This window comes from Drosophila miranda, chromosome 4 (assembly GCF_003369915.1).
Source record: "Drosophila miranda strain MSH22 chromosome 4, D.miranda_PacBio2.1, whole genome shotgun sequence".
NCBI classification, from domain to species: Eukaryota; Metazoa; Arthropoda; class Insecta; order Diptera; family Drosophilidae; genus Drosophila; species Drosophila miranda.
This window is the reverse complement of record NC_046677.1, coordinates 8,480,041-8,504,614: the sequence shown is the minus strand read 5'-3', so window position 1 is coordinate 8,504,614 and position 24,574 is coordinate 8,480,041. Positions and strand designations below refer to the sequence as shown.

The 24,574-nt window shown below is 42.2% G+C and overlaps 4 protein-coding genes across 13 annotated transcripts; 2 read left to right on the top strand and 2 right to left on the bottom strand.

Moving 5' to 3' along the window:
- The first annotated feature begins 330 nt into the window (after positions 1 to 330).
- On the top strand, positions 331 to 1,985 carry LOC108162991 (FGFR1 oncogene partner 2 homolog). 2 transcript variants are annotated; one of them, XM_017298004.2, is made up of 2 exons: positions 331 to 450; positions 536 to 1,985. In XM_017298004.2, exon 2 carries the CDS (start codon positions 608 to 610, stop codon positions 1,577 to 1,579), a length of 972 nt encoding a protein of 323 aa, XP_017153493.1. In that variant the 5' UTR covers positions 331 to 450; positions 536 to 607; the 3' UTR covers positions 1,580 to 1,985. The 2 variants fall into 2 exon arrangements, with proteins under 2 accessions (XP_017153493.1, XP_017153492.1); XM_017298003.2 differs by having other exon boundaries at positions 331 to 472.
- Positions 1,986 to 2,494: 509 nt separating this feature from the next.
- LOC108162990 (interaptin) lies at positions 2,495 to 13,198 on the top strand. Of its 9 annotated transcripts, none has more exons than XM_033393765.1 (16): positions 2,495 to 3,321; positions 4,494 to 4,708; positions 4,771 to 4,838; positions 5,863 to 6,047; positions 6,100 to 6,308; positions 6,378 to 7,368; positions 7,431 to 7,643; positions 7,709 to 8,054; positions 8,791 to 10,504; positions 10,713 to 10,815; positions 10,883 to 11,053; positions 11,117 to 11,581; positions 11,640 to 12,125; positions 12,188 to 12,415; positions 12,475 to 12,714; positions 12,774 to 13,198. In XM_033393765.1, exons 2-16 carry the CDS (start codon positions 4,527 to 4,529, stop codon positions 12,831 to 12,833), a joined length of 5,661 nt encoding a protein of 1,886 aa, XP_033249656.1. In that variant the 5' UTR covers positions 2,495 to 3,321; positions 4,494 to 4,526; the 3' UTR covers positions 12,834 to 13,198. The 9 variants fall into 9 exon arrangements, with proteins under 9 accessions (XP_033249656.1, XP_033249655.1, XP_033249652.1 ...); XM_033393764.1 differs by having other exon boundaries at positions 5,845 to 6,047; positions 6,112 to 6,308; XM_033393761.1 differs by having other exon boundaries at positions 5,845 to 6,047.
- Positions 12,980 to 13,277, bottom strand: LOC108162992. The gene is made up of 2 exons (XM_017298005.2): positions 13,108 to 13,277; positions 12,980 to 13,041 (listed from the first exon to the last, which is right to left on the bottom strand). Exons 1-2 carry the CDS (start codon positions 13,252 to 13,254, stop codon positions 13,036 to 13,038), a joined length of 153 nt encoding a protein of 50 aa, XP_017153494.1. The 5' UTR covers positions 13,255 to 13,277; the 3' UTR covers positions 12,980 to 13,035.
- A 5,398-nt stretch (positions 13,278 to 18,675) lies between these two features.
- On the bottom strand, positions 18,676 to 24,513 carry LOC108162021 (heterogeneous nuclear ribonucleoprotein 27C). Its single transcript, XM_017296514.2, has 3 exons — positions 24,356 to 24,513; positions 21,750 to 22,522; positions 18,676 to 21,664 (listed from the first exon to the last, which is right to left on the bottom strand). Exons 2-3 carry the CDS (start codon positions 22,242 to 22,244, stop codon positions 20,894 to 20,896), a joined length of 1,266 nt encoding a protein of 421 aa, XP_017152003.1. The 5' UTR covers positions 22,245 to 22,522; positions 24,356 to 24,513; the 3' UTR covers positions 18,676 to 20,893.
- Positions 24,514 to 24,574: the final 61 nt, after the last annotated feature.

Sequence of the window (24,574 nt, the reverse complement as noted above, 5' to 3'; positions counted from 1 at the left end):
TTTAAAATTTTTAAAATTTGAAATCAAAGTAAGTGCACAGGAGTGACCATACTCGGAATAGCTATCGATACGGAAGAAACTCTCAACTATCGATAGGAATACTTATTTAAATGAAGCCAATCAAGTAGAAAAATATATTCATCAATGGTCTTAAATTATGTGGGCATGGCTAAATATTCTATATAGCTGGGAATATTCGAGGGAAGATCAAAATCGAGGAATATGTAAACAAGAACTTGAATTCGTCAGTATATTTACGGTATATTTGTTAAATGAGGTATATTTCTGACGTTCGGACGGTATACTTTATTAATAAGTCCGCGGTCACACTGATTCTCAGCTGTCAGCTAATAATTAGGTCGTTCTCGTCAAAATTTCTATTAGTAGAATTTATTGTACATATTTTGGCTAAAAAAAAGAAACAAACAATTAGTTTAAGCCAAGACGAAGGTGTGCTAGATTAAAAGCCAATGTAGGGAACAGTGCCCAAGCTGCCAAATGCCCAAAGGCTAATGTTCTTATTGTTCTCTTGCAGAGGCAGCAGTAAGGCCTGGCCCAAAACAAAAGAAATAATAAAATTGCAGTTGGATTTGAAGCGGGCCGCAACATGTCAAATCTATCAGTAGGACAGATGATAATGGACGCACAGCGTATGGCCAGCCATGTCAAAGACTTGGATGCCCTGGGGACGGCTCTGCTGGAGGAGGCGGAGACGAATCATCGCCTGGTAGTGAGCCTAAGGGAATACCAGGACGACATTGAGACCCTCAATCGCATCTCAAACAACAAGACCAACGCGGACATGGTGAATCGCATACAGCAGCAAAACATCAACAGCTCGGAGATACTCAAAGAGAATCGCGAGCTGAAAATCTGCATCGAAGACTACGAGCGGGCCATGGAGCTGATGATGCAAAAGTACCGCGAACACACAGTGACTAAGGTGCTGGACAGTAAAATCAACTTCAAGGAGCTATACAACGAGCGCCTGTGGCAGGTAATTCGAGATCAACGCGAAAAAATCAACGAAATGGCCGCCGTCATGCAGCGGGCGGCCACCGTCGACGATGAGATCGTGCAGCGAGAACTGCAGACCATATCGCAGCTGCGTATGGAGAACGAATCATTGCGGGAATTGCTGCAGATCTCCAAGCAATATGGTTCGGCCCAGCGACCCATTCGTGAAAACGACCACCTGCTCGAGGAGAAGTCGGTGCAAACGGACTGCCTGGCAGACGATTTGGCCGATGATCTGTCCTTATCGGGTGCTTCGGTGGAGAATGTGAATAACAATTCGGTCATACAACTGTACAGCAGTCCGGAGCCGGCGAAGAATACATCCAACAATAGCAACAGCTCATTCAACACTGCCCCAGCTCAGAGTCAGCCACAGCCTCAGGCACAGGCACAGCCTTCGCCTACAGTAGTGCTGGAAGCACCAGAGCAACCGGAAACCAATGAGAATAACAACGGACCTGCAGCTAATCCAACCAGTGTGCCAGCCGTAACGACGCCAAATGATGCTGGCGAGGAGCAGGCAACTGCATCGGCTGCTGTCGTTGCCACCAGTGCAACATGATAGGTGCTGTATTGTACGGTCCACCACCAGCCTGGTCGTCATCATGTTCGCTCGTCAATCTCCATTGTTACTTCATACGCTATTCATTTCGGTCGCTGCGCTGCTGTTGCATCTTATGTACCCCACACTCACGCCCCTACACACCCCCGCCCATTCACACCAGCTCACACATGCAGTATATATACAAATATGTATGGGATAACACCTGCATTAGCTCTTAGCGATTGATAATCTCTAAGTATTTATACAAACATATTACAAAATAATGTCTATACACGAATGTAAACAAAGCAAACATGAAGTTCATCATTAAAATAACAACAAGAACACACCATACTCGTACTCACACAAACGAATGTACTCTGTCGATTTTATGATTTCGAAAATAAATTCCATTACAACTGAAGGATATGCCCAAGAAGTGGCATGGATCAATAACATATTGAATGAAAGAAGTTGTCCTTAACTTTTACTGAAAAATCAATCTATTGAATATACAATTAAAACCCATTACTCATTAAAACTGAAGAATATATTACCAAGATCAAGGAGTGTTCTCCTTCAGTCGAAAGAAGTTGATTCCTATGGGTTGATGATAGATGATGATCTAAAGAATAATATAAAAATTTAATAAATATGATATTAGGTTAGGCGGTAGCCGGGAGGGAAATATGATATTATCTATAAGAACAATTTTCAACTGGGTTCTCCATCCCTTTGAATCCAAAAATCTCTCATTTTCCATTATACCCCTACAAATTTCTCTCATAAGCTCGCTGCGTCTGTCTATGCCACCGCCCCTCTCTTGAGGAGAAGAGTGTGTTTTGTGTGCCGGTGGCAGATACTTTTGGGTTCTCCGATGGGTAGTTGAAGCGTTCAGAAATGATTTAAATTTAGTTTCTCGTCGATTTTCAAAACGTTCGCATCGAAAAAAGTGCGAAGGAGCCTCTCCGCGTCGGTTCGACTGGGCCACCGCGATTTGAAGCAGTGTGAAAGGGATGGGATGCTATCTGTATAAGTATTTCGAGTGCTCGGGCGATCGGCGGTTATATTAAAGATATCCCACAGCATATATGTGGATAAATATGTGTATACGTGTGGTGTGGTGTGCGCGCGTGTCTAAGTGAGTCAAGTGAACAAAATCCGTTTGGAGAATCCATTGCGTGAATTCAATTGAAATTATTGTAAACAAATATTCTGTAATCTGTGGAAAGCGAAAAAAGCTGGACTGCGCTGAGCATTTGAGATCCACGGAGGAGATTTATGGGAAGTGCGCTGCTATTTAAGAAAAAGAACGTGTTCTATTTTTAAAACACAGCTAATTTTTGTAGTCGTAAATTTTTGTATTAAGTGAATATTCCAAAATTAAATCAAACAAAACGTGAGCGAAAACCCAGGGCCAAGTGTCCGCGCAAAGAAAGTCTACTCCAGGATCGCCCTGGATCTGCACGATGAGAGATCTCTCCTAAATATATAAATATATGTTCCATATCCATCGTGTAATAATTATCAGCTGGTAAATGCTCGGTAAATAATCGGATGCAAAACGCACATCGTCTGGGGCGATTACGCAACGTATCTAGAATCTAGAATCGTTTTTGGTGAATGAAAAATTCCGCACACCTTTCGGACGGACACCGTCATCTATTGGTGGAGAAGGAGGAGTAGGAGCAGCTGCAGCAGATGCTGCCTCCTTCCCTAACGTCCAGCCTCAAACCATTTTAAATGCGGAAATATTTTGTGTAAGTGGAAAAACGTTTTGAATTGTGTTCACAAATTTTGCACGTCCCGTGTCGTCGAACGCAGAATGTCGCACAGAACGGCAGATGAAAATAGGTTAAAACGGTGATAATTATTTATAAAAGCGCTAGGGATTTGCAACAGGGCCGATTCTCCTAACGGCACTCAGCACGGTACGTACAAGGAATAGAGAGACTCCGCACTCTCTCTCTCTCTCTTTTGGGAGTGACTAAAAGCTCTTAACTTTTGAGGTTGTTCTCTTGCGACTAGCGTTCATATTTTGTTTGGATCGTTTTTTTTTTTGTCAGAAAACATGCGCAGCCGGTAGAATTTTTCCTGCGCCATTTCCACCTGTGGTCGTTTATTTCCTCAGCTCTCTCCCTGCCGCTCTGAGAGAATATTTTGATGGCTCTAAAAATATATAAATATATACATGGTTGGATACTTATATGTTATTGTTTATATTTACAATTTCATTTCTTAATATGACTACTCGCAAAAGGAAATTTGGGAGGAAACGAAAGAGACGTGGAAATACTCTTCTATGCTTTGGAAATAACTGGAGTTCTTGATTAATCATTACTGTTAGATCGGAATCCTTTCAATGGCGCCATCTCGTAGAAGGCTTAGATACCGATAGATTCGATATAGATTCTTATTTTCCGCTACATCCGCGGTGAAAAAAACATTTCAATTAAAAAGCATACATTTCGTTAATTTTTTAAATGATTATTAGAGAACCTCCCAACAAGAAGAATTTCTTCGTAATAGGAAATTATTCGAAACCCATTAAAAAATCATCAAATCATGTCACTACATGCCTTCAAATGGCTTTAATTATTTTGAACTATTAAATTTAAAAAAGCAAGAGACCCATTAGTTTTTAATCTAATAGATCTCTTGTTTTATAGATTTCATTTTTGCTCTGAAACCAATAGTTAAGTTGGCCCCTGAATATGTTCTACTTTTTGATGTACTACAACATTCTTTTGTTGACTTGGATAGATGCCAGACATTCCACCATTGTGTTCAGAATCGGTCAATAGACAAAATACTGATGGTGCGATTAATAGATACATATGTATATGTGAATATACATTAGGTACATATACCTAAATACTTGGGGCTGTGCAGTAACAAGATATAATCTCTTCAGTTTCGTTGAAATTTGCAGGAAAAGAAAAGCTGACAAGTTGTACAAGAACAGATGCATCATCTGTATCCATCGCTGAAAGGCGATCAGCTATGCCCACTCGGCTTCCATCCTCAGACTCGTTATCCCACACGATGTAAGCGTTGCTTTCGGGATTACAAGGAGCATGGAGCCCGTAGACCCGGCGAAGAAGTGGCCGCCTCATCGCCAAATCTCTCTGATGGCCAGAGTTCGCGGTGAGTCTTTTTTAATATTATCATTTTGTGGAAACTATTAATGGTTTCTGAGGTTTTTTTAGGCCTACTTCCCGAACATGGACTTCGACGCAGAATCTGAGCCTCAATTCAAACAATAGCAATGATATAGGTACGATTGGAGCCGGTCTATAGATCTTTATTATCTTGTTTTAAAGTAGAATTGTGTTCATAACTAGTGCATCACTTAGAACTGTTTTCTTGGGATTAATGGAATTCCTTAGGCTGATTAATGCTCCACTCTTAGACTTGAATGTGTTCTTTCGGCTAACTACCGACCGAAGTTTTCGAGAACATTAGCAGAGTATTGTGTACTATTGATTATGTGAATGTTAAATGTATGAGCATTTTGTGTACTCAAATTAACTTTCTGTAACCCTCTTGGTAAAACATATCTGAATAGATCAATCCAGATTTTTTTAATAGTATCCCATAAAAGATTTATATAGTTTTATTTTAAGCTGATTTCTCACACGTCTAAGTAATGTATTGCATAGTTTACATGCTCTTTTTCTTTCGATATAATGAAAAATATCTTCGACAACCGGCTATGGTAGTCTCATATAATGTCAATATCACCTTTGCACTATGTTTGTAAAGATACAAGATAAAGATATTCAGACTTTGAGAAATCGGTTTGTTTTAACTAACCCAAGAAGGTATTCTTTTATCGAATCGCTGTTACATTGAAATAAGTATGAACTACTAAGTGTTTTAAGGCTTTTAAAATCAAATGTTACCACACCGTTAATAAATGTGTTTGTCTACGTATCTCTTTCACACTCTCACGTTCTACGCTTGCACCAAACAAAAATCACAAAAACAACTGCACCTGCAACTGTGCCGTCTCTATCGCTCTCTTTCTGTCTCTCTCTCAACACTAATCTCTGCATAAACCGTTAATATGTTAACTACTACCATCATCAAAACGTGATCTCTCCCGCTGATTCTCCGATGCACGTTTGTCACGATCGATCACACACTGTGTGGACTATGTTCGTCCTGCTCACACTATGTGGACTACATATGTATGTTTGTCCTGCTCATATGCTGAACGTGCTGAAAACTGCAACTTGCTCTTGCATGCACTTTGCCCACGATGCTTTTACTGAACCTAGTTGTTCACTTCAATGTAGAGCTAAAGAAGCGTCCACAGTCCTGGGCCTCCACGCCGGACATTGATGATACGGCGCAGGAATCCGCTCGCCGACCATCGACAACGGTGAGCAGCCTTCGAGCAACCGATGATCACAATGTGGCTGTCACGGTCAAGCTGCCGGTGGCGCCGCGACGTCACACAACCGCCTTGGACATCAAGGAGGTGAGTGAAGAATAAGTAATGCAACTAAGATGATTTGTAATCTATTCCAAAGCATTCTTTACAGATGGAACAAGCGCTCACACCATCATCAACCCGTGTAACATCCTCACCCAGTAAAACTTCAAGTATTCCAGATGAGTTAGTCATCCTATCGACAGACAGTCTAGCCGAGCGTGTCCGCAAAATGAATCTTCTCAAGAAGCAGCGCAGCCTGAGCTCGCGGGAAAACAGTCGCGAACGATCCGTACCCAGGAGAGAAGAGTGAGTGGATCTTAACCGCTAGATACGATACCCATTGATCATCTCTGATTGATGAAAAATCTCTTTCAGGGACAGTGATTCAGCGGCGGCAGCAGCTCCGGCAGTTCCGGATCGACCAGAGCGTAGCAAGTCTGGAAATTCCTTGAACCAGAATCCCCCCCAGGCGGAACTGAAACGTGCCTCGCTCCCGCCCAAAAAAGTGGCGGCCACACCAACAATCACAGCCACAAATAGCAGCAGTGGTGGTGTTACAAGCACAACAAAAGCCACATCTGCAGTCTCCAGCGAGATTAAGGCCTCTTCTTCCAGCTCCTCCACGAGCTCCAGTTCTACTCGTCGCAAGGAGGCGGATGCAGTGCAGAGCAGCAAAGAAATCAAAAGACAAACCGTACCCAGTGCATCCACATCTCACTCCACGAGCAGCAGCAACAGCACTACCACCAAGGATTCGGTGGCACTGCAGGAGCAAATGAAAACACTCCGAACCGAGCTGGATACCATGAAGACCCGCGCCGAACGAGCAGAGAGGGATAAGAGCGACATACTACTGAGACGTCTTGCCTCCATGGACACGTCATCGAACCGAACTGCAGCCTCGGAAGCCCTCAATCTGCAGCAGAAGTTGAATGACATGAAGGAGCAGCTGGACCGTGTCACCGAGGACAAGCGAAAGCTGAATCTTCGCATGAAGGAGCTGGAGAACCGCGGAAGCGAGTCGGAGCTGAAACGGAAGCTGCAGGCGGCCGAGCAAATCTGCGAGGAGTTGATGGAGGAAAACCAGACGGCTAAAAAGGAGATTCTCAATCTCCAGGCAGAGATGGACGAGGTGCAGGACACGTTTCGTGATGATGAGGTCAAGGCCAAGACAAACTTGCAAAAGGAGCTCGAAAAGGCCACCAAGAACTGTCGCATCCTAAGCTTCAAGTTGAAAAAGAGCGATCGAAAGATCGAAACCCTGGAACAGGAGCGTCAAAGCTCCTTCAACGCCGAGCTATCCACCAAGGTGAAGAAGCTGGAAGAGGAGCTGCGATTCTCAAACGAACTTACAAGAAAGTTGCAGGTAATTTCAAGCAGTCCCACGCCACGACAAGGATCTTCTAATGAATGATATTCCCGATACAGACGGAAGCCGAGGAGCTGCGCAATCCGGGCAAGAAGAAGGCGCCCATGCTAGGAGTCCTGGGCAAATCCACATCGGCGGATGCCAAGATCACCCGTGAGTCGCTAACACGCGGCGGTTCTCAAGAGGATCCGCAGCATCTGCAGCGGGAACTGCAGGACTCCATTGAGCGGGAGACCGATCTGAAGGACCAGCTAAAGTTCGCCGAAGAAGAGGTAATCCAATCCCCAAATGCCCCACCAGAGCTACTCGATTAATCATTCGACCGTTTTACGCGAAGCTTCAGCGACTCAGGGCCAAACGGGTTCAATTCAGCTGCGGCACACAGACCTCACCCGAGCTGCCCCTCGAGATGGTTGCCTTTCCGCGTGCCACCCAGACGGTGGCCATAGAGCAGTGTGATGCCGTCACCAGTATGGAGATGTCCGGTGGCGGACTCGGACTCTCGGTTGAGGCTCACAGTCAAACCGATTTCGAATCGATCGCGAGAAATGCTTCGTGCGAACGGGAGACGACTCCGTCGCCGTTTGTGTCGCTCTTTGCACCCTCAACATCCTCCAGAGTGGGGCACTCGCGTTCTCTCCTCTTCCCCAGTGCTATTTCGCATGTTCTTCGGAATGGAACAGGTAGAAGATCTCCAGAAGATCCGTCCAGACAATCCATTGCTGATTATTTATTTATGTACTCGTTTTCCTAGCAGTAGTGCAGTCTATGTTCCATCCGAGCTTTCGTTTATGTAGCAAAACTATTTTGATCCTCGAAAACGATCTCTTTATTCGTATTATAACCTTATTCCTTATCATTCAGATGCAATAAATGATCCGAGATTTTTGTGTTTCAGGCTGAACATCTGAGGAAAAAGGTGACTCGTTTCGAGGATGAAAATGAGTCGTTGATGATGCAGTTGAAAAAAATGGCAACGCGCTCAAGAAGTACGAACCGAAAACACACACTAGTAACTCTCTCTTAAGTACTAAACCTTAGTTTATAGAAAAGTTAATCCAAAAAATCAATTATTCATTTAAACGATAAATATCTTCTTCGTTCATTTCATTTCAAGCTGCAGTCACGCCAAAAGCTCTTAAATTAGAGTGACCAAAGCTGCATTGTATTGGGACTCCCCCCCTTATAGAGTACAATAATTTCTAACTCGAAAGAACGAAAAAACGTTTCCCTAACAAAACTAATGTGATTTCTCATGCGCTTTTTTAATGAATCATTGGCGCTGATGCAGTAATATTTTGCCATTTTTTGCGGCTGCTCATTAAATAGTGTTGTTACTAAATAAAGCATCCAACTAACTAAAGTAACTAAATAAACGGAATATCTTTTAATCTATGTATATTATGTGTTCCCCTGCAGCTCGCAAGCTGAGTCCCACACCACATCCCCATCGACTGGCGCCCGAAGTGCATGCGGATCGGGATGAAGGCATCTCAGACGAGGATGATCCAGCCGAACTGCGTATCCTGCTGGAGCTCAACGAGCAGGAGGCCTCAATACTGCGCCTTAAAGTGGAGGATCTGGAGAAGGAGAATGCCGAGTCCAAGAAGTATGTGCGCGAACTTCAGGCCAAACTGCGACCGGAGGCTGCTGCTGCCAATGGCAGCAAATCCTCGCTTCTCAGCTTTGGCACCTCCTCCTCTAGTGCGGCCGAAAAGAAACTGAAAACCCTGAACGAAGAGTTGACGCAGCTGCGGAAGAGCCTCCAGGAAAAGGAGCAGGCCGTGGAAACTCTGAAGGAGCAGCTCAGCAAACTGAACATTCTGGAAACGGAGAACGAGAAACTGTCAAAGGAGAACAAGCGTTTACAGACCCTACGCAAGGCCAACGAGAAGACGGGCGATGCAGATCTGTCCAAGATCAAGGAGACTCTAACGGTGGCCCAGCGGGAAAGGGATGAGCTGACGGCCAGGGTGAAGCGGATGCAGCTTGAGGCTGATGCCAAGCTGCCGGCTCGCACAGCCAAGCGGGTCAACGACCTTACCCCGAAGAGTCACCTTAAAAAGTGGGTGGAAGAGCTGGAGGATGAGATCAGCGAGATGCGGGTGATGCTCAGTTCGAGTGGATCCGATCAGGTCAAGGCCCTGGAATCAGTCAAAGCATCGCTCGAAGAGGAGCTGCAAAAGTGCAAAAAAAAGCTGACCCTTGCCGAGGGCGATGTCCAGCGTCTGAAGCTACTGAATGGCTCAAGCAGCAAGGTCACCGACCTGGAGCAGAAGCTGAAGCGCAGCGATGAGGATGGCAAGAAACTTAGCACCAAGCTCAAGGAGCTGGAAGAGAAGCTCAAGAAGCAGGACACTCAGCTGAAGCAGAGCGAGACGAACAAATCCACCCTGGAGACCCAGAGCAAACGAGAGAAGGAGAAGCTGTCCAGCCTGGAGAAGGACCTCGAAAAGCAGGGCAAGGAAAAGGAGAAGCTAGAGTCCAAGATCCTCCAGCTGGATACGGATCTTCTCACAGCCAAAAAGGCCGCCGACAAGACTAAATCCAGTCTGGAGAAGGAGATCAAGGATCTGAAAACCAAGGCCAGTAAATCGGACAGCAAACAGGTGCAAGAACTCAAAAAGCAAGTGGAGGACATCCAAACTTCGCTCAGCGCCGAGCAGAAGCGCAACGAGGACCTCAACAGCCATTGGGAGAAGCTCTCCGAGGAGACCATCCTGATGCGGGCACAGCTGACCACCGAGAAGCAGAACCTCCAGGCCGAACTCAATGCCAGCAAGCAGAAAATGTCCGAAATGGATACCATACGCATCGAGCGCACCGACATGGCCCGCAAGTTGAACGAGGCCCAGAAGAAGATCGCCGAACTCCAGGCTAAGACGCTTAAGACCGGCAACAACAGCGACCACGAGCGCACCATGCTAAAGAACAAGTTGGCCGAAAAGGAGCACGAGTACGACCGTCTGCGCAGGGAGAATGAGATGAACATCGATCTGGTGTTCCAACTCCGCAAGGACAACGAGGATCTCAATGGCAAACTGAGCGACTACAATCGGATCGAGCAGGCCCAGGTCTCGCTCAATGGACACGGTGCCAGAAGAGATGCAGAGATCAGGGAGCTAAAGGAAAAGTAAGTTGTCAATCATAAACTATAAGAACTATACATATGCAGTCGCAAGATCCTGTCTGTCCCCTTCTACTGTCTTCTCTCTTTTTTTTTTGCTTGTCCATTATTCTTGATGCTTGCCTATTCTATTGAGTATTGGGAGACTCGCTCAGAGAGGATCTTAGTAGCGAGAACTCTAAGCCAAATATATCTAATAATTTCCATCGAACAGATTACAGAGCACCGAACTGCAGATGAAATCTGAGGTGGCCACCACTCGTCTTAGATACGAGCAACAAGTGAAGAACCTCAGCGGAGAACTCAATTCGATGCAGGTAAAATATTTGAAATATATCCTAAAGAATGTTAATCGAACTGACCAAAAACTCCTTTCCAAAATAGCGCCAATGTGAACGCTTCAAGAAGGATCGCGATGCCTTTAAGCAGATGCTAGAGGTTGCACAGAAGAAGATCGGTGATCTAAAGGCCAACAATACGGGTAGACAGAGCCGTGGATCCATGCACAGCAGCGATGATGATGACAAGAGCAAGATTGCTTACCTAGAGCAGCAGGTGAATCGAGTAGCCATTCCCTGTTCCATTCCAAATAGATTCTAAGAGTTTACCATTGTGTAGATTGGCCATCTGGAGGATCAGTTGGTGGAGTCCCGCCTGGAGGGTAGCAAGGTCAAGACGGAGCTGGTGTCCGAGCGCAGCGCCAACGAGATCAAGATATCCGAGATGCAGTCGAAGCTGAACGAGTTCGAAGAGGAACGTGTCATTGGCTCTGGGAGCACAAAGCTGCCTGGCATGAAGACCAAGCTGGAGTTGTCATGGCAGAAGGAGCGAGAGGATCAGCAACGTCTGTTGCAAGAGACCTCCACTTTGGCCCGGGATCTGCGACAGACTCTATTTGAGGTTGAACGCGAGCGGGACAAGGAGCGGCTGGAGTCCAAGCGTAAGTTAGATCAGATCAAGCGAGCCACCGAAGAGGAAATGGAGGAGGGACGCAAGAAGATCGCCGAGCTGCAGTGCGATCTTCTCGAGCTACGTGATGTCCATGCCAAGTTGCGCACCTCCAATGAAAAGCTAAGACGAGAAGTGAGTATTCCTCGGGAAGTTTTAATGTTTTCCACTTCAAATTCCAATCGAATTTCAGCGCGAACGGTACGAGAAGGAACTGATCAAGCGCCGCATGGAGGCGGATGGAGGTGATCGCAAAGTGGGGGCCCTTCTGCAGACCGTCGACGAGCTGGTGAAGATCGCTCCAGATCTGAAAATGGCACGAGGCAACTACGACAACACTCTGCGTCCAGAGCAGCCCAATGTGCGCCGCAGTCGCAGTCCCTCGCCCACACTGAGCAGCACACAGATCAGCACCGTCCTGGCCCGGTTGGCCGAGGCCTCCGAGGAGCTGCGTAAGTTCCAACGCCTGAACGAGGATGAGCAGGAGCGCAGTCGCATACGGCGCGGCAATCTGCGACGTGCCGCCTCGCAAGAGAACGATCACCATGGCAGCAGCAGTTCCGTGGCCAGTGCGGCGGGCTCCCAGCGGGGTGGTGGTCGCTTGTCCCGTAATTCAGGCAATAATGGCAGCCTCATACGCAAAAGCCTGTCGCTGGACCACTCCATACAAAGGGATCAGGTAAGCAGAGGATCTAAATTGTTTTAAGGAAGAATCCTCATCCGTTTTGATACACTCAATAGAACATTTGGCGCCAGGACGATGGCAGTGTGTCCTCGATGCAGTCCATTGACTCTGAGCTGGGCGGTCTGGTGCGTGATTCCAGCCTGGACTCACGCCTCGACTCGCGTCTGTCTGGGGGCTCCACACAGAGCGACATACCACGAGGTCCACGAAAAAAGAAGAAGGGAATCATGGGCAAGCTACGCAGCCTGACCAAAAGCAGTCGCAATTCCGAGAGTGAAATATCGGTAGGACCTTAACCAGAAGAAGAGATTCCAGATTTGTCATATACTTCCTTCTTTGGCAGATTCAAGGATCCGACTCTGACATCAGCGTTGCCAGCGACATGAGATCCAGCAAGAAGGACCTACGCGGCCGTCTCTCTGGAATGTTCAAGCGCTCGGGATCGAACTCTCGCAGCGAGAGCATGGAACGGCCCAGCACCGAGCAGAGGCCTGTGGCCGTCACCGTCGTGGGACATCCGGATGGGCCCCAGCCCCGCGAGCCACCGCCAGCCAATTCCCTTACACCCAGGCCCATACGTTCGGTGAGAGTCCTGAACTTTTAAGTCGAATTCTAATGGAATTGAAATTCTTTTCTGTTTAGATCCCGAAACCGCCCAGTGGCACCAGTCCAGCCACACCCAGACGACGCGTAGCAAAGTAGTCATCATCGATTCATCATAGAATTCATTCTAATCATAGCAATAAATGTTCGTTCAAGCCACTCCCCAATTGCAGTTTACCGCCGCTATCATGCCATTTCATTATATTTATTCGTTGTTTTTTAATGATTTTAGTTCATTTTTTTTGATGAAGTCCGCCGCAGCAAATAAATAAAGTCATCTTTTTCAAAAAGTCTTGTCGTCTTACCGCTGCAATTGGGGGGATTATGAATCAGTAGATAAATATAGTAGGTAACGTTTCAAAGAAACACCAACATTTTTGTACACCAATCCAGCGGCGAGTATACCCATTACAATAGGACATGTGGCATCTTTGTAGCCGGAAAAGGACTTTGGTTTTTCCAGATGGGCCACGAAAAAGGAAACAGAACTAAGGAGAAATAATACCACGAGTTCCAACATTGGGGAGGGCAACCTTTCCTTATTCAATTTTGAATATATTGCAAATAAAAGTAGAACCGCTTCTAATATAATCAAAGGCTCCTATGTCCGAAAAAGAAAAGATCATTAGCTTTCATTTCATACAAATTTTGTCAAGTCCTTTAGAACCCAGTCAATCAATGAAATTGTTAAATAAAAAGAGTGAGTGACATTTATTCTATTTACTTGCAGTTTATGTATATATTCAAAGTATTTTGTTTTGTTAAAAACTTGTTTTTTTCTTCCTTTTTTCTCCCATTTTTTTGTTTTTTTTACACACTACATTAATTTTCTTTTGTTAAACATAATTTTTTGTTGTTGAATTTATAGTTAATTTCTTGTAATTTACTTATTGTTTTTATTTGTTTCCATTAAATTAATCAAAAAACGTTTACGTTACGTTGAACTTTCTTAGGGGGCAAAAACAATGTTCATTTACTCGTATATCGTATATGTACGAGAGTGTATATCTCATTCGTTTTGATCTTTTGATCAAAACGAAAACCAATCCAATATGCAAACCAAAATTATGTTTGAAGTTGCAAATTGATGTCATTTTGAGTACGTGGCATGCTCATCAGATAAACTAAATCGATTGATTGGATAGGTCGGTCTTGAGGGACGACTGGGACTGGATGAATTCTGCTTAGATGTTGCTTGGGTTGGGCTGGGATGGGTTCTTTGCGAATTTCGAGGCTCAAATCTAGTACGAGAGACGTATGTAGGGGGTACGTTGTATTAATTTTGTTGTGGTATTTCTTTGTCATTTTCCTAGCATTAATAGCATTCGTCGTTCTATGTTTCATTGAGTTACATTTATACATTTATGCAATTTTGGTTTGGGGATTACTTTTCTATCTTTCTTTTCTGGCGGTTTGACTTCCTCATTTTTTCCTCATTCATTACTCATTCTACATCTTTTGTGTGACGTGTGTTTCTTTGTATAAATCTTTATATTATGGTAGGTTTTTATATGTAGTTCCAAATGGCGTCTTTTGTTCTGCATTTAAAAGTTGTTCAATTATTATATTGTTCAAGTGTTTCTTTCGTTTCGTCTTTAGTAACAATGTGTTTTTACATCGCTTATATTCGTTTTGTATGGTTTTCTCTTATGCTTCCTTATTTCCTTTTTGTTTTTGTTGGTTTTTCTTCCCATTTTGTTTTGATATTACTTAGGCACTGTGTTCGTATTACATTAAAGAATTAATTTAAAATTTAAATTTAGGTATGTATAAATACATTGTAAAAAATTTCTTTAAGTTTACCGTAAACTAAAATCTTGCAACACTATATGTAGTATGTACTTCGTATTTACTCTCTTTTTTAGTTATTTATTCCCTTATTATTTCTTTAGCTGCTTCTGCTGCATGTATGTCCTTGTATCTATGTTTTGTAAGTTAAGTTAAGTTAAATCCTGTCCTCAATGTTAATCCTTAATCCATGTTCACGGCTGTGTTAATCGAATGTTAATGTTAAACTCCTACTATATAAGTATCTCCCTGTCGGTCACCCACCCGGCTTTCTCTCTATCTCTCTCTCTCTGTTTCTCTGTCTCTATCCTGATTTAAAAGTACACGTAGAAAAGTCTAAGAAAAACCCAAAGCCCCCGCGTTTTATCTTGTTTCAAATGGAAAGCCTGGAACCGTAGTTTTACGAGAATCTGTATATTCCTTTCAGCTCTCAAGTCGCAACAACAGTTATATGCCTAAAAATCGTTACAATCTGGGTTTACAAGTAGCTCCTATATATGTATATGTATGTATGTATATGCAGGTGTAGGAGGCGTAGGAGGCTGGGGGGTGGCTAGGGCTAGTCATACATTCAACATATAGTATGTGTGTATGATAAGTACAACTTACTGTTCAGTTTCATTTTCAATATCAGTATCAGTTTAAGATTCCAGTTTTCTAAGCTATTTTCGTTTGGTAAAAAAATTCAAATTTATCGAAAGTTCTCTTCCTTTGGCTTTTTAGGTTCGGATTCCTATTCCGCCATTCCATTCTTATAGCCTGCTTAGCCGTTTGATTTTTGTGGTGTATTGATATCTTATAACTTTCAGTTTTATGCTAAATGATTTGTTTCTTATCTGCTCATCAAAAACAATTGAAACAAAACGAAAAATATGTGTATATGATTAACCGAAAATCCCTCTTCTATTTTACAGAATAGTATATCCGAAACAAAGACTATCATTTGAGAAGAATCCTTTTTGTGTGCGTGTGAAACATAATCCTTACACGAACTTATGCTGGTAGCCTATTTATTCATCTGAGTCTCAATCGAGTTACGAGTTTTATAGTTTTTGTTTTCTGGCTTTTGTTTTTAAACTGTTGTATGATTTTACTTTCAACTCCCGTTCCGGTCTCTCGGCCTTAAACTGCTTGCTTCATTTTGTTGCATTTTGTTAACAGTCTCAATTTTGGTTTTTATTTTATGTTTTTTTTGCGTTTTGTTTCGTTTCGGTTATTTTGCATAGTTTTTCTCTTTTTTTCTGCGTTTTTTCCGTATTTTTGTCTATTTTGTAGTTATCATTATTATTATCATCTACATACAAATTAGTTTTGGTTCACTATTCTCTGCATTTGCTACATTTAAAATTACCATATACCATATACATACATACCTCGTTTAGAATTTATGCTTAAGAACGAAAAAACCAAAGTGTGGGGCTTAGAAATGGATGTGTAGGTGTGTGTTGTTTGGTTTAACTAATCAATATAAACAATTTAATGCACTATAACAATCTTCATTCAGCTTCGATCGATCTGACCTTCCCTTATCCAAGTAGATTTTTCCCCTATCATCATTATCCATCAACACGAAAGTGCTGTCAGTACGATACGAGTATTTATGCCAAAGGAATCTTAAAAATCAATCATACGACTCAAAATACAGATACAAAACATGCCACCCACATACTCGTCTATATATAGATGGTATATATGCTAGTTGATCTTTTATCTTATTGAGTTTCTTTATCATTTATTTAATCTCATTTTTTGTTGTTGGTTGTTCTTGTGTTCTTTTTTTTTGTTCTTTTTTCGTGTTCGCGCATCTTGCCCTATATAAATTTAGTCATTACAAAAAGGTGTCTTAGGTGGAATCGTTTTGTCTTAGGAATTTAGCTTAGATATCTGTTAAATCTGATCTTATTTCAAATCATTCTAGTTTTAATGGCTAAGAGTACTTCATCGTTACATAAAAATAACTTGCAGGAAGGCCTGGGGCTGTGTAGGGCAGGGCAGGACATATTGGGAGCGTGGTATTTGTATCAGACAAAACACATTTAAAATTCTAGCATATTTAGAAAAAGATCTATTTGTTGCTAGCTCCGTCGCTCGATCGATCGATCTTTCAGTTTGTTCATCGCTTAGCTTAACTATGGGGTACCAGTCGAAATATCCGATTCGGAAACAAATTCGAGAGAACTTAATCGTTAGAACTATAGACCGAAAGCACTGATAAGTATCTTGTTCGTCTCGTCTCGTCTCTCCTCTCCTCACCCTAGAGCCTATGTAGTATATAGTAGTAGGTATGTATGTTCGTACGTAGAGCTATACAATGTACACAACGCATTTGCCTCATTGGTTTTGGGTTTGCATTTTGGCGCATCATTTCATTCGTATATTAGCTTATCAGTAAGTACTCGTATGTAAATTATATAACCCTTACATTATTGTTTCATTCATGGTTCTTATGATCTGACTCTGATCTGATTTGCATTGGAAACGTCGAAAAGCGCAAAACTAAAAAAACTCCCATCGTAAAGTAAAGGCAACGAAAAATCCATCGATCCATAACGATCAAATCAAATCAATAGTAGAGCCGCCCCTTTGCACATCATGTTCCGATAAAGAAACCAACAATAATAAAAGAACCAAAACCATATACACCAAATGACATCAAAACGAAACTAAAAACAAAAAAAACGAATCCTATCATTTTGGTTCCTTTGCTTCTGCTGTTCTGTGGTGGTGCTCCCAATTTGATTGTTCTCCGGATGGTATGTCTGGACATAACTATTCGATTCGATCTGTTGCACTTGGACTTTTTTCTACAACAGTGTGTGTGTGTGTGTGTTTGTGTGTATATGAGTGCTGATAAACATTTACACTTAATAATAGCTTTTTCTTAATTTTGTTCATCTGATTTTAGCTTGAAAGTGCAACACTTCATTTAATACAATATTTAGATTTATTTTACCTTTAATTTGTTATATGTTTATATATAATTATATGTATATAGTATATATATAGTTGTATATAGTAGGTATTCATATATATATATATAATTTTATTTTCTTTTTTGCCTTTACGATGCACATATATTGAATGTAGTTTTCATTTTTCAATAGGTCGTTACTTTTAGATTAATGAAAAACAGAAAAAAAAGATTTATATTGTATTCAAATGGAAAATAAAAGGTTAAATAAATGAAATTGTTTTACAATTAACAGTCAGTGTGTGTTTTGTCATCTAAATAATCGTTTCCCTTTAAATACCATCGTGTTTCTGGGGTCTAAGATTTAATTTTACTCTAATGTTCTTATTCTTCTTGATAATGAGTATGGAAATCATGTGTAAGTGTGTTATCCTCAGTATATAATGAATAATAATCATAATGTTTCAGCTTATAAAATTACATCAGGTTTCTTTGCTTGCAAGTTCGTCAACAAAATCTTCGACTCTGCGCTGCCTCATCTCATTATTCTCCTTTTTACTGCTTCCTCTAATGAGTCTTTGTTGTTTGTTGCTGCGAAAAAGAAATTAAAAAACGCCAAACATAGTTTTCCTCTCATTCTCCACCACATTCTTCCTTCCTTCCGCACATAAGACTCTTCTTTTACGACGCCTCAACCTCGCCCGATGACAGGCAGCCGCCTCCGCCAAGCCAGGATCGACCACACGATAACCCTTCTTTTCTTCTTGATCATTATCGATTAAACGATACACAATCCTTTACAGACAATCACACACGCACGCACACAAAGCTGCTGCGGCCAAGTAAAAGAAAAAGATTCAAATTTGATAAATGTTGGTTTTTTTTTTCAAATATTTTGGTTTTTTTTTTTTCAAAAATCGAAACGTATTTCACACTTTCTACTTTACTTGTTTACTTGCTTATTGTTTTTGCATTGTTTGCTTTTGTTTTGTTTTAAAAAAAAAATTTAAAATTATTTATAAAATGTAAGCATATGTATTTGTAGTTTAAACGAAATTAAATTAGGAATTTATATCTGTAGGATTTGTTTGTGGGTTTTTTGTTTGTTTGTAAGATGTAAAAATTATACGAAGAGCACTAAGCAATAAATCACCGAAAAATAAAGTAAAGTATTTGTTATTGTATATTGTAATTAAATGTATGTATTGTAAGTTGTTTTTCTTGTAAATAAACAAATTAAAAATTAGTGTATGATATTTTAATAGAAAAAATTACTTCATATTTATATAAGAATATATATAATATATGTGTATGGTAAATGTATTAGATATAATATGTGTTTCTCCTTTTGCTTTTTGTTGGTTTTTCTTTCCATCTATCTTTCTTTTGTTTGTATGTAATAATAAATTGTAAAATCGCAATCATATAATCATTAAAATAGTTTTTGCTTTCATCTTGTTTTACACACACATCGCACGCTCCCTACTAAGGGAGCGTGCAAAGTAGTTAAGAGTAAATATGTATAAGTAATTAAAGATATATATATATGTTATGTATATAATCAATCAAAGTTTTTCTGCTTGCTGTTGTATGCAATTATTTCTTCCTTTTTACTTTCTTTCTTTTTTTCTTCATCTTTCACTTTCCCTTCTTTCTTTCCATTCTCTCTGCCTCGCTCGCTAGTGTGGTTTTCAGTTGTTGTTTAAGTGAATGGTGGGTGGTGGGGTGTGCGCGCACGTTGTTCTTTTTCAGTGGTGTTGTTTGTAGAGTGACGCACACCTTCGCACCTTCTGGTTGTCGTTAGATGATGTTCTTCTCTTCCGGCGGCTGTTGTTGTTGTTCTTGTCTGCTTGGCAAACGATGAAAATTTGAAAAAAATGTGCAACGCAACTCTTAAGCATCGTTTTTCCCTCTCTCTTGTAACTTTTGTCCTCAATCCTTATTCCTTTCTGCCTCCCTGCTTCCCTTTTTATTATCATTAACTGTATGTTTAAATTTACGTTTCCTTTTGCTCTTTTTTTTACTCTTTTTCTCGTTTCTTTTGTATATATACTCGTTATATATATATGGTATATAAGTATGTATGTATATAGTTTTTATGTATATTTGTTAAGAGTGTGTTTCGTATTTTTTGTGGTTTACGCTTCTCATATCTCATATCCATTAAGCATTTTACTTCTGCTAACTTTCCGCCTGCCTTCTCAGTATCGGTAGCATTTCACTTTCTCTTTAACTAAATAATAAATCCAACGCACTATATAATTCTAGTTTCAAGTTCAACTTTCGCTTAGATGTAAACGACGACATACGCTTATCAATTAGGTTTCTTTATATATGTAGTTTAACTTTTAGCTAGTTTTTGTTTTGTTTACTTTAAATGGTAAATTTTTAATTTTGTAACGTATCTTTCTCGTATCGTACCAACCTCCGACCCAATCCGCCTATCCATCTTTCCACCCACCAAGCAATAAAACAATTTTAGATAGAATGGCCCAAGGCTAAGGCAAGCACCAAACAGGGAGTTCTCGAAATATCAATGGTGTTTTTGTGGATTGGATTCCTTCTCAAACTCCCACACTGGTACTACACCTTGTCGCCCTGTCAATTGGTGGTAGAGATTTTGTGTATGGTCTGTCTCTTGCAGAGGATGGGCTGTGGGGCACACGACGAAGTCGGTGGCTGGCCGACTGGCTTTTGCATTAAAATGTACAATTTCGAATTTGTATTTACTAATTTTAGTAATAAAGGGATCTTTACTTGTTTACGTTTTAAATAAAATTATAAGTTCTTTTTTCCTTTTGTTGGTATTTCGCACACTTCTCATCCATGATCTTGTATCTAATTAGCTAAACTTTATACGTGTAAATCATTACGTTTAAATCTTCACAATTCTATATTCTGTTAATGCCATGTGTATCGGTACCTACGGGCTCTGGTTGTTAGTTCTTCTAGGTTTCTGTATTGGATTGGATGGTGGTTGGTATAGGTAAATGTTGGCTTAGGATACAGTAGGATATACAGTACGCGCGGTGTGTGTGAGTTCTGGCGGAGGCGCATGAGAAATGTTGTGTGTTGCTGTGCTGTTTCATGTTGTGGTATGGTATGGTTTGGTGTGTTTCGTTGAGTGTTGATGTTGTTTTTGTTGTTGTTGTTGCCTATGAATTATTACATACTCATTGCTATAGAACATACATGTATATATATATATATAAATATACATATATCTATGAATCTGACTTGTCGCTAGTTATTCTCTGGTGTTAAATTTGTGTTTGCTTTAAATTAGGGTTGTACACGAGTTAAATATTAATTTCAACAACTGATCTGATCTGAAATAAAAACGAACAGACGACGCTTTAGCTTACAATTACCACCATCTTTTTTGTCTTCTTCATCATTCACCGACGACGAGTACGACGACGACGACGACGGCGACACGACAACATGTTCCTATATCGCCTTAAACAGCCTGAGAGGCTGCGTACGGCGGCTGTGTGGAGCTGTCGTTGCCATACGCTGACCTAGGGCCGGCACCATAGTTGGATGCCCCCTCCTGCTTAACGTAATTGCTATAGTCGTAGTCATAGCCGGAGCCATAGCCACCATAGTCATACTCGGAGCCCGACTTTGAGGCCGAGTTGCCGGGTCCAGTGCGCGGCATACCGCCCACAGGTCCAGTGGTTGAAGGACCGCCCGCAGCCCAGGTCTGGGCTCGCGAGTACATGTCCGTGGCGGTGCCCGCCCCAGCTCCTGGTGCTCCAGTTGGTCCAGCCGAATTGGGCGGCATGTTCCACGAGTTCCAGCTGCCACCGCCAGACGGTCCAGAAGGAGCACCCGTCGATGTCGAGTTGTACATATCGTAGCCGCCGTATCCCTGGGTCTGCTGGGGTCCAGCATAGTTCGACCACTGAGGTGGTGGGCCCTGAGGGCCAGGTGGTGCGCCCCAGCCCTGGTACGATCCTGGGCCGCTGTTGCCATAGCCATAGCCCTGCTGCTGCGGCGAGGTGCCCCAGCCTTGATAGCCGGGCATCATGTTTGGCGCACCGATCGGCATATTCAGTGGCGGACCACCCATCTGACCGTTCTGGCCCTGGATCATGTTCATCGGAGCATGATGGGGTCCCCAGTGGCTGCACTCGCTGTTCATCTTGCCATAGGCACCACCAACCGTGCTGTTGTTCGAGTTCTGTCCGCCAGATCCGTCACGAGGCTCGGCCTTCTTGATCTCCACCTGTGGAACGAGGCAACAAGAATAGGGCAACAATGAGGACAAAGGACAAAGTAGGTGCGAATTGAGGACCAGTAAGGCAACATACCTGCTTGCCGTTCAGGTTGATGTACCGCTCATTGGTCACATGCTCAACCGACGACTCTTCTTCGAAGGACAGGAATCCGAAACCACGGGATTTCTTCTTCTCCTGATCGTACATGATAACCACTTCGGTCACTTTGCCGTACCGACCAAAAAAGGTACGCAGATCGGTTTCCGTTACGTTCGATGGGAGACCGCCGAGGAACACCTTGTAGCCGCCGCCTTTCTTCGGCTTTTGAAGCGTGCGTGGGTTGCATGGCTTCGGATCGATGGTACGGCCATCGAGCGTGTGCGGACCGTTCTGCAGCACATGGTTTACATTGGTGGGATCGGCAAAGGTGACGAAACCGAAGCCACGCGACCTGCCGCTCTCGTTGTTCTTCATAACGACACAATCGATGATGTCGCCGAAGCGGCAGAAGTAACGCGACAGATTCTCCTGCGTTGTCTCCCACGATAGTCCGCCTACAAACAGTTTGCCCCTCTCGTCCTCTTCCATGATGTTGTTTTGGTGATTGTGAGCTATTGCGCCGGGTAGGTTTTCAATAATTGACGTAATTTTGCTGCTGTTTTATTCACACGGGTGTATAAGAAATAAAATGTCTTCTCGCTTGGGTCTCGCACTGTTTTTCTTTACTTTTTACACTGTTATAGTTGCTGGTTGCGTTGCTGTTATGGTTTCTGTTATGTTATATTTTGGATTGATTTCAAAGTTGCCAAATTTCTTCTCTCCTTCAAAATAACTAAACAAAAGCCACGACGTTCACACGTAACTTTCTACAAGATGGAATCGTTGTCGTGATTGTGGTGGCGTACACATGGAAAGATACAGAACGATTAAAAGAAATTGTTAATCAAAATCACTTCTTCTTTTTCTTGGCTAAAAACTAAAGTTCGGTACGAAAAGGAGCAAGGCAAGAGCGAAGATGACAAAATACGCAGACACACCAACACGTAGGCATAGGGAGCAACCGAAATAGGCATAGATAATTATGAAAGGCGCAGGTAGGCAGCGGCAACCGGCCGGTACACATACATTCTCATGCAAAGGCATTTGTGAGCGAGTGAGTCTACATATGTGTTTTTGCCGTCTAACTGCTTTTTTTGTACACGTTCACAAGTTGTTCGGTTGTTTGCAACGCTCCGCTTGCTCTGCTCTTCGTGCGGTTCACAAACTGTTTTCTGCTGCTTCTGCTTCCTCTTTTTTACACTGCTGCGTGAAAGTATTGTTTTCTTTTCGCTGTGTCACGAGCGTTGTTGTTAGTGTAGCAATATCCCCAGCCTCAGTCTCTGTCCCACACGAACACACTCACTCTCGCACACACACCCACACAGATACCGCCTATCAATGAGAACAACGAACTTATTCCCAAGGTGAAAACAGAACACTGCCGGTCCGGTCCCACCACATTTGCGCGCCATTTGCCAGGTATTGCCAGATGGGTCATGTAAACACCCAACCCTACCAATATCTCGAAATGTGAAAGTTCATGTAATCCTTGTATCTGAAGCACTGAAATATATTCTTTATTGAGCTGTCTCGTGTCTCGCGGAAATTTTCCCACTCACAAGTCCAAACGTGTGGCAACGCTCTGTGGCGACGTGAAAGCGAATGTACAGCGCAAAGAAACGTACCAAGAAGCAATGCCCTCAAAACGCAAGCCACATAAAATGTTAATTCTAAAATAAAAAAGAATCACTTCTCTGTGGGCTTTAATTAATCGGAACCTATCTCCAGCCACGCACTTCTCGCAGAACTGACTGAATCTCACGAAAAATGTGGGAAATTCACCACAGACAACAGCAGCGACAGCGACGGCAACGAAAAAAAAAACAAAATGGAAGACGTGCCTGAGGAAAAAATGCTTCAACAAAGAAATGTATTAAGAAATGTCTTCTGGGTCTAAATGCTCTTGATACAGGCGAATTTCACATGGCCTTTAATACTTTTTTTTTTAAAGCAAATATGGGTATTTGAATTTACTGATGCCGGCAATTTTCATTATTCACCAAAACACAACACTTGTACTGCTTGTAGATTTACGTTTTTTGGCAGGAGAAATTATTGTTGAATTAACTAAGATTTCTACTACGCAATTTTAAAAATTTCGCATGATTTTTGTATTTTGCACCGCAATCTTTATGCACATGCATGTGTGTGGGTTCATGAGTTGGCCGGACGGATGTATGCGTGTACGTGTGTGTCGCGAATGGCCGCCGACAGACCGAACCGACCGATTTGTACTCGTGTGTGTATGTGTTGGTGTGGTGTTATACATAGCATTTTTTGTATGTATGTATAAAAATATGAAATTTTCCACTTTATTGGGCGAAAAAAGAATGTTGTAAGTGGCACGGAAAAACTGCAGCCATTGGGGCCAGCATAAGCACAATTAAAAATCACGAACATTGGTTTAAAAACAAAAAGCTGCTGGTCTCATTGCTTGCGGTGCACAGTCGAATCAAATAAAATTTACACACACCACACCAAGCAACGGCAGCTGCGTCGAGTATTCAACCTTTTTGGAAAGGCAAGGCAGAGGCAGGCATTTTGTTAAAGCACCGTAATTGTTATGTAAAATGTAGATTTGAGTTGTTTTCCATGCTTACCGTTTGTGCCAAGTGTTCGTCTGTGGTTTTTTAAAGATTTCGCACTGCAAATTCACTAAATTTAAGTGTTTTTTCCTTAAAAAACTAGCTTATAAATAATTGTATGATTTTGATGCATACGATATAACCTAACTTATGATAGAATCGCCACCGCCACGTTTAATGTACTCGATAGCAGTTTTCGTGCACGCCCTATGGTCACACTGTACAGTCGCAATA

Bases quoted from the DNA above. Each gene is read 5' to 3' on its own strand.
- LOC108162991 (XM_017298004.2), top strand. From the start codon at position 608: ATGTCAAATCTATCAGTAGGACAGATGATAATGGACGCACAGCGTATG.
- LOC108162992 (XM_017298005.2), bottom strand. From the start codon at position 13,254: ATGTTGGAACTCGTGGTATTATTTCTCCTTAGTTCTGTTTCCTTTTTC.
- LOC108162021 (XM_017296514.2), bottom strand. From the start codon at position 22,244: ATGGAAGAGGACGAGAGGGGCAAACTGTTTGTAGGCGGACTATCGTGG. The intron at 21,665-21,749 runs GTATGTTGCCTT...CTCGTTCCACAG, and splicing joins TCAACCTGAACGGCAAGCAG to GTGGAGATCAAGAAGGCCGA.
- LOC108162990 (XM_033393761.1), top strand. From the start codon at position 4,527: ATGCATCATCTGTATCCATCGCTGAAAGGCGATCAGCTATGCCCACTC. The intron at 7,369-7,430 runs GTAATTTCAAGC...TTCCCGATACAG, and splicing joins AACTTACAAGAAAGTTGCAG to ACGGAAGCCGAGGAGCTGCG. The intron at 12,715-12,773 runs GTGAGAGTCCTG...TTTTCTGTTTAG, and splicing joins CACCCAGGCCCATACGTTCG to ATCCCGAAACCGCCCAGTGG.